We start from the raw sequence: 12,161 nt of genomic DNA on the forward strand, positions 1-12,161 counted from the left end.
TCCCCGCGAGGTCGGGGAATGTGCGCAATAACCGGGAAAAGCTCACATTCCCCGTTTTCTCACATTGACCGTAACATATATATTGTATCTATTGCTCAGGGGTTGGGATGTGGACCTTGTTTTTAATGTGCAGTGATGTACTGTATCTTGACAAAGTTGTGATTTTATGTGACTCACCTACGCTTGAGAGCATCACAGTTTTTTGAAAAATATGTTTTTGATTGATTGATTGACTGACTGAGTAAATGGTTAATACGAACTTGTCCAAATTGTTATTTTTTTAATAAACAGGTGGGTTGATATTTTTATGAACAGGTGGCTTATAGAAACGAGACTTTCCTCAATCCCTCCAGATGCCTTTGCCAAGTTGGTCAACATTTCTCACATGTAAGTTTGTTTGAAAAGATGAGGCCTTAAAGTAAAGCCGGGCATAGACTGCGATTTAAAAATCTGTAAGATTGTTGAACCCCTAACCCTAACCCTAACCCCCACACTGCACGGGGTGCCTTAAAGTTTCAGTTTCAATCGCACTGTTTTAGCATCAAAAACGACAAAGTAACAGAGACTACAATTCAAATTTACAATAGATACAAAATAATATAAAGAATCACAACAAAAGGGACTCTACTGTAAGTCACAGTCTCCTACATTTCCACTGAAAATAGCGTTTGTGCTTTGGGATGAGGTTTGTGTTTGTAGTGACAGTTTGTATTCTCCCCTCTCTCCTGCTGTAGCTATCTCTCTGAGGATGAAACATTGAGAGTGCTGGACAGGCACTCTTTTCACAACCTCCCCAAGGTGTCTCACATGTGAGTATACCATCACCAAGAGTTGTCATACATTTTAACCAGTTATTCAGATGCATGTTCACAGACCAACACATTTGCTACACGAATAAACCCCAAAACAGACAGACAATTACCATCCATACATGGCCAGTTCAACAGCGGACCTACAGCGGCTTTCTCACTCCACCACCGAAGGCACTATGATTATGCAATCAACAGAAGTGGTACTGACAAAGACCTGAGCCTAAATCCAAAAGTGAAAATGAATGAGCAAGTTTTGTTTTAATTTGTGGATCTGCCCAGTGATTTGGATCCGCTCCAAAATTGAATGGGTTCGAAGTTGGCCCATATACACCCCTCCACAGAGTTTCGTGAAGATAAATCTGGTACTTTTTGCGAAATCCTAATCCTAACCCTAACCCTAACCCTAACTAACCAACCAACACACAACTGAAAACATATCCTTTTATTTCATTGTCATATTATTGGTTATTTTATGTATGTACCCCTTGTTATTGTTGTTGCTAAAATCTAAATCTTAAGCCGTGCTTTCGGTTGTGTAACTTGTAATTTCAATAAACATTTGATCGCAAAAAAAACCCAAAACATATCCTTCTCCCTGCGCTGTTGTGGCTGGACGGAGGCAAACATATGGACAAAGCTGCTGCTGGTTATAACAGCAGTTAAACTATAACAAGTGCATCGTCTTGATATGTCACTAGCAGCAATGTGTGTGCAAGTTTTTCCAGTCTTAAAATAGACCATCCGTTTAAGTGTGTGATTGGAGCCACATATGAACAATGATGATTTTACTTCATTGCTCGTAGATATTCTTATAAATATATTTTATAGAGTTTCTAGATCATACATTATATAAACCAGTCTTGGTACAGTCTAAGTACAGTGTCCCGAGTCCATATCATTGAACATGTATTGCATGTACCTTTTTCCATACTCGTGTGTTAATGTTTTTTTCTGGAGCCAGATTAAGTCCAGTCTTGAGCCAAGAAGGTGTCTCCATCAGTTTGGAATCAATGACTTTAGTCAGTGATCATTATACCGTCTCTAAATCTTTGACTTTGTACAAGAGCTTGGTTTGTATTAGAGGAACCCTCAAACACACTGTTTTTCATGTTTATTAGTTACTGTGAAACTGCTCAAAGATTCTGAAAGGCGAATGAATTAAACTTGGAATGCATGTCTCAGCATGTTGTGTTAAACGTATAATCAGGTGCAGGTACTGTGTATGAATGGTTGTCTATGTTTGTGTTTATACTATACCATCAGCATTTACCTGTTTGTATTTCACTCACAGAGAAATCCGGAGTGTCAGGACATTGTCACACATTGACAGTGAGGCGTTCAAGGACCTGCCACATTTAAAATACTTGTGAGTATAGTAATCTTAGTGTGTGGTTCTGTACACTTATCAATGCATTTCAATGTCAAACTACAAATGGTGCTCAGAGAGCACAGAGCACATGAATGCATTCAGTGGTGCTGTGTGCACGCACTTGTGTGCAAGCAGGAAATGTTTGGCATTGCTGCATTTGTTAGGTCAAGAGCTTTATGCCAGTCTAAACCCTGTGTTTCAATGGTCAATGGATGGGATCATTAGTTCAACTGTGTTGTTTGTATATGCTGATATCATGTAGATTGACGTGTTGTTTTTGAATGCAGGGAGATTTCTAACACTGGCCTCCTCACCTTCCCTGACCTGGGACACATTCACTCTGACCAAGAGGAACTCATCGTGTACGTATCACGCCGATCTCTGCATTGACCTATCCGAGCCCATGACTACGGGAGACGTCGGGGCTGATTCATGTGATAGCATTCGAGAAAGTCTGTAGCTAGCCATTTCAGCAATACCACAGTGCTGTGCATGACAAATATGTGCATGTCAAATATGAGATGAGAAATAAGATCTAGTGATTTCTTCACGTTCACCATCCCAAAAGCTGTTTTTATCTAGTGATTTCTTCAGGTTCACCATCCCAAAAGCTGTTTTTATCTAGTGATTTCTTCAGGTTCACCATCCCAAAAGCTGTTTTTGGCCACAACTCAACACAACCATTTTGCTGCAGCAAGTGATTGGAATACTTTACAAAACACTCAAACTCACAGCACTCACATCACTCACTACTTTCAAACATAATCTTCAACAGATCATATATGACTGTTCCTGTTGACACATGCACATTCACGCACACACACTCACTCACATACACAACCCCCCCCCCCTTTTCACACATAGCGCTAGTTTACTTTTTTTATCTTCTGTCTTTGCCGAAATGTATTGTATGTATTGTTCTGTGTTGACCTTGCGTATTACTGTATGTTTGTATATATTTATTCTTGTGTATTTCTGTATTTATAATATATTTATTCTTGTGTATTTCTGTATTGAGAAGGTATTGCGTGCACACGAGAAACTTTCTGGTGATGTAGTCTGGCGAGCACAGCAGAGCTAGCCTACTGAGGTTTGACCTGCTTTAGAAATGACACTACAGGATATAGTTAATACATATTTTAACCTTGGACTTCATTATAAGGACATTACTGCTTTGCTTGCAAGTCGTAACCGTTATATTGTCTTTAAGATGAGCTTGGCAGTTCTGGCAGCTGACAACTGAAGCTACCTTCTCCTGTCCTGAGCATGCCTCCTGAGCATCGCGTGAGCAGCAATACCTTCTCGTGCTCACCTGATACTTTCTCTCTAGTTTCTCATGCGCACGCAAAGACTTTCTCGTGCTCACCAGATTGTTTTGCATGATAGTTTATGGTGCGCATGCAATAGTTTCTCGTGCTCACGAGAAAGCTAAATATTTTTTCTTTTTTGTACAGCTAGTCCCATACAGAATTCAAACTTTTAGTTTGAAGGTACAGTCGGCTTATGTTTCCTCCTTTCTTCATTCATTTGATGTAAAGTCCCCTGTTATATCTCCTTACAGGGATATATCGGACAATCTCTTCATAACCGTAATACCTGCCAACTCATTCAATGGGATCTCTGAGGGTGATGTAATCCTGTAAGTATCTAAACACATTGTACTATAGCTCCGTTTGTTTTCCTTGAGGATTCAGTGTTGTTCAGTGTGTCCAGTCAAACCAATTTTCATTAGCGACTGAGAGAATGACTTGTACTACATACCTGTGAAAGTTCATGAAGATAAAAAGAAATTTCGTCCGAAAAAAATGCCATACATATCCCTTATTGTTTTTTCGGTTGGAAATTATTTTTTGTGGATCAATTAAATTCCTCACTGCTTGACCTAGGAATGGACTAGACACCCCTGGGTGGCAGATCTATAATCAGAATTACTTGTACTACATACCTGTGGAAGTTCATGAGGATTGTAGATGAAAATAAATTTGGTCTGAAAAAAAAAACGCCATACATACCCCTTATGTTTTTTTGGGGTGGACATTTTTGGGGGGATCAATTCAATTCCTTACGGCTCGGTCTAGTAATGGACTAGACACCCCTGGGTGGCAGATCTATAATCAGAATTACTTGTACAGCATACCTGTGGAAGTTCATGAGGATTGTAGATGAAAATAAATTTGGTCTGAAAAAAAAAAAAACGCCATACATACCCCTTATGTTTTTTTGGGGTGGACATTTTTGGGGGGATCAATTCAATTCCTTACGGCTCGGTCTAGTAATGGACTAGACACCCCTGGGTGGCAGATCTATAATCAGAATTACTTGTACAGCATACCTGTGGAAGTTCATGAGGATTGTAGATGAAAATAAATTTGGTCTGAAAAAAAACCCGCCATATATACCCCTTATGTTTTTTTGGGGTGGACATTTTTGGGGGGGATCAATTCAATTCCTCACTGCTTGGCCTAGGAATGGACTAGACACCCCTGGGTGGCAGATCTATAATCAGAATTACTTGTACTACATACCTGTGGAGGTTCATGAGGATTGTAGTTCAAAAGAAATTTGGTCTGAAAAAAAAAATGCCATACATACCCCTTATGTTTTTTTTGGTGGACATTTTTTGGGGGGATCAATTAAATTCCTCACTGCTTGGCCTAGGAATGGACTAGACTCCCCTGGGTGGCAGATCTATAAATATAATTACTTGTACTACATACCTGTGTAAGTTCATGAGGATTGTAGATATAAAGAAATTTGGTCTGAAAAAAATGCCATACATATCCCTTATTGTTCTTGCGGGTGGAAATTATTTTTTGGGGATCAATTAAATTCCTCACTGCTTGGCCTAGGAATGGACTAGACACCCCTGGGTGGCAGATCTATAATCAGAATTACTTGTACTACATACCCGTGGAGGTTCATGAGGATTGTAGATCAAAAGAAATTTGGTCTGAAAAAAAAAATGCCATACATACCCCTTATGTTTTTTTTGGTGGACATTTTTTGGGGGGATCAATTAAATTCCTCACTGCTTGGCCTAGGAATTGACTAGACACCCCTGGGTGGCAGATCTATAATCACAATTACTTGTACTACATACCTGTGGAAGTTCATGAGGATTCTAGACGAAAATAAATTTGGTCTGAAAAAAAAAACGCCACACATACCCCTTATGTTTTTTCGGGCGGAAATTATTTTGGGGGGATCAATTAAATTCCTCACTGCTTGGCCTAGGAATGGACTAGACTCCCCTGGGTGGCAGATCTATAAATATAATAATTACTTGTACTACATACCTGTGTAAGTTCATGAGGATTGTAGATATAAAGAAATTTGGTCTGAAAAAAATGCCATACATATCCCTTATTGTTCTTGCGGGTGGAAATTATTTTTTGGGGATCAATTAAATTCCTCACTGCTTGGCCTAGGAATGGACTAGACACCCCTGGGTGGCAGATCTATAATCAGAATTACTTGTACTACATACCTGTGGAGGTTCATGAGGATTGTAGATCAAAAGAAATTTGGAATGAAAAAAAAAATGCCATACATACCCCTTATGTTTTTTTTGGTGGACATTTTTTGGGGGGATCAATTAAATTCCTCACTGCTTGGCCTAGGAATTGACTAGACACCCCTGGGTGGCAGATCTATAATCAGAATCACTTGTACTACATATCTGTGGAAGTTCATGAGGTTTGTAGATGAAAATATTTTTTTTCAAAAAAAAAAAAACGCCATACATACCCCTGTTGTTTTTTCGGGCGGAAATTATTTTGGGGGGATCAATTAAATTCCTCACTGCTTGGCCTAGGAATGGACTAGACACCCCTGGGTGGCAGATCTATAATCAGAATTACTTGTACTACATACCTGTGGAAGTTCATGAGGATTGTAGATGAAAAGAAATTTGGTCTGAAAAAAAAAACATTATACATACGCCTTATGTTTTTTTGGGGTGGACTTTTTTGGGGGGGATCAATTCAATTTCTCACGGCTCGGCCTGGGAATCGACTAGACACCCCTGGGTAGCAAACAGATCAGTAGGCTACACCTGACATTGTATTATTCCATTAGCCTACTTTTCCTAATGTTTTAGGTTTTTGCCATGGTATCGTTTCAGTATCAGTATCGAGATACTTTTAGCAGGTATCGTATCGAATTTATAATTTTGGTATCGTGACAACACTAATTCATTATATCACGTTTCCACTCCTTCATTACCACAAAGAACATGCATCATGGGTGGGGGACAACATGTTTACTTGGTTGTAGCTTGGACACAGAAGAGGTCAAGTTTCACGTCACATGGAGCCACTGGTGCAGTTCAGCCCGGCCCACTGTCCCTGCCTGAGGCTATGAAACACATACCTGAATTGAAAGCTTGAGAAGATGGGCCTTTCTGTTTGTAACCAAGGTTGTTGTTTATGTTCTTGTTTTTTTGTGCAGGAATTTGAATCGCAACGGGCTGACTGAGATTCTGGCTCATGCCTTTAATGGAAGCAGACTGGAAGGAGTGTATGACCGTGGGCCGAGGCCAAGATTAATTCACAACATTGGCTTAATGTCCTACTTTGACTCAATCTCTTTTACTTTTATAAGAAATGAAATCAGCCCATTCTATCTGCTCTTCACCCCTCACCCATCTGACTCCTGTTGACTTTCTCACTCACGTTTTCTCAGGAACCTTAAAAGGAATGTGGATTTGGTGAGAGTGGATGCGAGGGCTTTCTCTGGTGTGATCAGTGGCCCTGCTCTTCTGTGAGTAATTGGCTCTACTGAATTTAGCTATGAATTTACACTAATAATGGACAGATATCTTGTGTGCCAAACCTCAAAGGAGCCTACTCGATCACAAGCTATGTGCCAAGAAGATACACACGTGGACAAAATTGTTGGTACCCTTCCGTTAAAGAAAGAAAACCCCACAATGGTCACTGAAATAACTTGAAACTGACAAAAGTAGTAAAAATTAACTGAAAATTAACTAATGAAAATCTGACATTGCTTTTGAATTGTGGTTCAGAATCATAAAAAAAGTAATGAAACTGTGCTGGACAAAAAAGATGGTACCCCTAGGAAAGACAGAAAATAAAACCAATAATTTTGTCCACGTGTTTATGATAATTGGTGTTCAATCTCAAAATCAACACCCCCCCCCCCCAAACCAGCTTGTTACTGGCCTAGAAGAGCCGACTTTGTCTCTGAATGAATTCCATTTCCTTTCTCTGTCTTCCCAGAGACATTTCAGAGTCGAGAGTGCGCTCCTTACCAACAATAGGGCTGGAGGCCGTAGAGGAACTGCTGGCTAAAAACACTTGGGCCCTCAAGCAGCTGCCCCCCCTCACGGCCTTCCTGCGTCTGCAGAGCGCAGAGCTAACCTACCCCAGCCACTGCTGTGGACTCCAAAAGATTCAGCGCTGGAGAGGGTGGGTAGAAAATCCTTTAAAAAACGTTCCCACGCTCTAGTTCCTACTTCCCCTGTCCTTGTGCTCACTGGAAATGTCCATTAATTAAGCTTCATTATCACAATTAAGGGTGAAGGCCTCACTAAAGTAATTTGAAGAAAGAATTTGATCCAGGCACTCAATAAAGTGATCAGTATATTAACAAGCACAGCAAGCCCATGGTGTGTTTTAACCAGATGAATGAAATGTGATCTCTTTTTATTAGTAGCCAAGCCATGCAACTTGCTTTGCAGATCATCTGATGACCAAAGACCGTTAACTATCTAGTTGTTATTCATGAAACAAGAAAGCCAATCCAACCCAGAATCCCCCTGGTCTCATTTGCATAACTGCCACTACCTAGACTGCACAACCAATCAGGTTTTGCCGTAGTCTCCGACGTTGCTTTCATGATACACTTTTTAATGATATGATTTTGTAGTGAGTAACGACAGCCTGCAGTCTTGCCAAAAATGAGAGAAATAGCAGAAATGTGTATAACTGACTCAAATTGACAACGTAGAGTTGAACTCAATTCATGAAATCCATATCGGCAAGACGTTGGCCACAGGTGAGCCAGACTCTTAATCAAAGATGCCCGGTAGAGGCCATCTGATGAAGAGTGGTATGAAGCCTTCATGACTGCCTGCCTGACCTGAATTTGGCTCTGATGAAGATTGCTTGAGGTCGAAACATATTGACATTTTTCATTTTAAACCAGTCCACATCAAAGGCTTTTTAATATACATTTTCCTTCCAATCACTTTATTGAGTACCTGGATCGACTTCCTTTTCTTCAAATTTCCTGAGCACCTACTACCGTACGTTACCAATACTTGGTCTCCGGTTTGAGCACTCGGTTGTTCCTTCCGGTTATCTGCCTCCCCAAAATAGGCCAACCTTCCACAGAGGACAATAGCCATCCCGGTTTAATGGTTACGTTCAATGACTTTCAGTGACTAAATTTGGGCAGATGTACAGGAGAACCTCCGAGTACTCAGATTAGGGCGGTTGAGACCTCCACTCAGATTCCCCATCAGTGCATTCCAAACGCTGCTTTTATGTGTGTGTGTGTGTGTGTGTGTGTGTTCAGATGGGAAGAGATAATGTTGCAGTGTTTCTTATGGTACGTGTCTTTAGCATTGTTAAGGGGGTTTCAGTTGTGTGTTGTAAGCACTCTTAATTGACTATATCTGATATTCCAGACCTGCAGTGTCCGCCATTTGCAACCTTACCAATGATGGTGAACAACGGCTATCCAAGCGGTCTTTAGTGACCCCTCATGAATATGAGCGTAACGGGTCCTACTCTCTGGACCTCTTTCAGACCGACAGCCCACAGCCCACTAACAGCCCCTATGACAGTGAGTACTATGACACCTATGACTGCCCACCTGAGGAGTGCAACAACGAGGGCATGTACATGGAGTTCCCCACAGAGCGTCCAAACAAAGGCTTTGACTACACCCTGTGCGATGATGACAAGATGGACCAGGGGGTCCATTGCACCCCAATGCCCGACGCCTTCAACCCATGTGAGGATGTGATGAGCCTGGGCTTCCTTAGGGTGTCGGTGTGGGTTGTTAGCCTGTTAGCCATCCTGGCTAACCTTCTAGTGCTGCTCATACTGCTGACCAGTCACAGGAAGCTGTCAGCAACTCGCTTCCTCATCTGCAACCTGGCCTTCTCTGACCTCTGCATGGGGGTTTACCTGCTTCTCCTGGCCTCTGTGGATGTGTACACACGCTCCCAGTATTACCATTACGCCATGGCCTGGCAGACTGGGCCCGGCTGCCAGCTGGCAGGGGCCCTCAGCATCTTCGCCAGCGAGCTGTCCGTCTACACGCTGACAGCCATCACCATCCAGCGCTGGCACGCAATCAAATTCGCCATGAGACCGGAACGCAAGCTGCGTCTACGACACATGGCAGTGCTGATGCTCGTCGGTTGGCTGATCTGTCTGCTGCTAGCGTCGCTGCCACTAGCCGGTGTTAGCAGCTACCAGAGAGTGAGCATCTGCCTACCCATGGACACTGACATGACCAGCGGTCACATCTATGTGGTCTCTATGCTTATGCTCAACGTGCTGGCGTTTGTGGTGGTGACCGTTTGCTACGTGCACATCTTCTGCATGGTCCACAACCCCCAGCACCCGTCAAGCAGAGGGGACGCCAGCATGGCCAAACGGATGGCCTTGCTCATTTTCACCGATTTCCTGTGTCTGGTGCCCATTTCCTTCTACGGATTGTCGGCTACTCTGCACCAGCCAATTATCACTGTCACTGACTCCAAGGTCTGCCTCATTTCTCTTTAACAATGATAATTGAAGTGTAAAATAGTAGATAACCCTTACAATGACACACTGCACCCAGTTAAAGCACTCAAAGGCACTGTGTTTATTGAATAATCTTGTTGCTTGCCTGAGTGCGATTTAAATATTAATTTTCAATGATTTATTAATACTTGATCTCCTCATCCCTTCGTCTGCACTCCACAGGTTCTGCTGGTGCTGATCTACCCTCTGAACTCCTGTGCCAATCCGTTCCTCTACACCATCTTTACCAGGGCGTTTCACGGAGACGTCCTGCTCCTGCTGAGCCGGATGGGCTTGTGTCGGCGCCGGGCCCAGCTCTACAGAGAACAGCTGGTCATCAGCAGCCGTCCTGTGGACTAGAGGAGCACAAATACTGCCTTATTCTGGAGGTGCACGCGCGATCTTGACCAGTCCTAGTAAATGCCTGTGAATGCACTTGCCAAACTGACTTTTCAAATGTATGAATTGATGTTGCTGTTTTTGGTGTTTTGTATGTATTTATTTTTGTGTGTTTTTTGTATTATGTTTTTTTGGTGATTTTGTGTAAGTTAGGGTGGGCTGTTTTTTTATGTTAGTCACTCTCTTAAAGATCTGGCTATGAAAATGTCTTGAAAAATACACTTTTAATCTCAGTGAGACTAACCTGGCTAAATAAAGGTGAAATAAGACAGTTAAAGGAGTAGTAAATGGAAAATGCATGTTTAGCATGCATGTTTAGCATGTTTTAAGGTTGCTTATGATCATATACAACGGTTAAGATACAAACTAGCACTTTTGAGGAAGTCTGAGAATTACTCAAATTGCCTTCCTGTGCCCCTGCATTTAGGGTACCTAAATATATTTTTTGTGTGGAATTGTGTAGCAATTGGGTAACAATCCCATGTCTCCCCTCAGGAGGAATCTGTCCTCAGATGGTACTTCATGTGCTGTCCTCGCTCTCCTTTTGAAGGATTCAAATCAATAACCTTAATTAAAACTCCAAGGACACTGAGGTTGCCCTCATTTACAGTGACGAGGAGTAAGAAAAAGTGCAGAGATAAAACAAGAATGACAATAATAAGACAATAATAACACTAAAAGCAGAACATAAAATAGAGTGAAGTTAAAATAGGTAAAATCAATAAATTCAGCTAAAACAATTGCAGAATGTATGGATGTTGTAGGATGTATTTTTCTTCATTGAGTGGAAAGCTGTGCTCCTTTATTTGATTTGAACTTTAATGTCAGAGACCATATTTTACTCACCTTTTTAAGATATACAGTACCTACAACCAAAAACTGTACCACACCATCTAAACACCCACTTCAATGGATGGTCCATGTCAAGGAGTGCTATACTGCTACTGCTATCTGAGAAACTGGATTATGCATTGATCACTATCTCCAGGTTTTTTAAATTCAAGTTCAATACCCAGTTCATTCTCGGCTTGCAATTTCAAACTAGAAATCTGCCCCTGAATGCATATTGTGACTCTGTGCCAAAATTGAATGGGTTCTAAATTGGCCCATGCTGCACCCCTCCAACCTCCATAATCCTAGTCCAAAAAAAGGAGGTGAATGGCCGGCCTGGCCCTGTTTGGGCAGTTTGTGGACCCGCCCCGTGATTCAGATCCACTTCAAAATGTCCTGGGTTCTAAGATCAGCCATGCTACACCCTTCGACAAAGTTTTGTGAAAATTGGTCCAGTAGTTCTTGCATAGTCCTGCTAACAAACAAACACGACACAGCGCTGTCTTCTATATACATATCTGATGTATATAAAAGAATATAAGAGATGGGTGTAAATATTTGATGTATATAAAATAATAGGAGAGATGGGTGTAAATAGTTGATGTACCTGTATATAAAAGAATGGGAGAGATGGGTGTAAATATTTGATGTATATAAAAGAATATAAGAGATGGGCAAGTCAAGACAAATGCATATACAAGACTATATACAGTACAGTTATAATGTGCAGTGAAATGTTATTGCTAATAAGTTATTGCTAATAAATGTTATTGGTAATAAGTAGACAAAAGGTAATATATTTGTGAATGTAATCGTGAATGTATGTTTTTACTGTGCTCTAGTGAAACACTTGATTCTACTAACATGAGAATGCTATGGCTAAACATATTTTAGCGTTGCCTTTTAATTACATAGTTGAACTACAACTCCATCTTCACCGCAACTTAGAATAACGATGTTCCTTCTCACTCATGCATATGCAGAACAATA

At 41.3% G+C, this 12,161-nt stretch overlaps 1 protein-coding gene across 1 annotated transcript; it reads left to right on the top strand.

Moving 5' to 3' along the window:
• Window positions 1–6,415: 6,415 nt before the first annotated feature.
• On the top strand, window positions 6,416–10,301 carry LOC311309161 (thyrotropin receptor-like; the record flags this gene model as incomplete). The annotated part of the gene is made up of 5 exons (XM_084438337.1): window positions 6,416–6,426; window positions 6,865–6,942; window positions 7,422–7,610; window positions 8,834–9,920; window positions 10,125–10,301. 5 exons carry the CDS (start codon window positions 6,416–6,418, stop codon window positions 10,299–10,301), a joined length of 1,542 nt encoding a protein of 513 aa, XP_084294463.1.
• Window positions 10,302–12,161: the final 1,860 nt, after the last annotated feature.

This window comes from Borostomias antarcticus, assembly GCF_949987555.1.
Source record: "Borostomias antarcticus genome assembly, chromosome: 5".
Lineage (NCBI taxonomy): Eukaryota > Metazoa > Chordata > Actinopteri > Stomiiformes > Stomiidae > Borostomias > Borostomias antarcticus.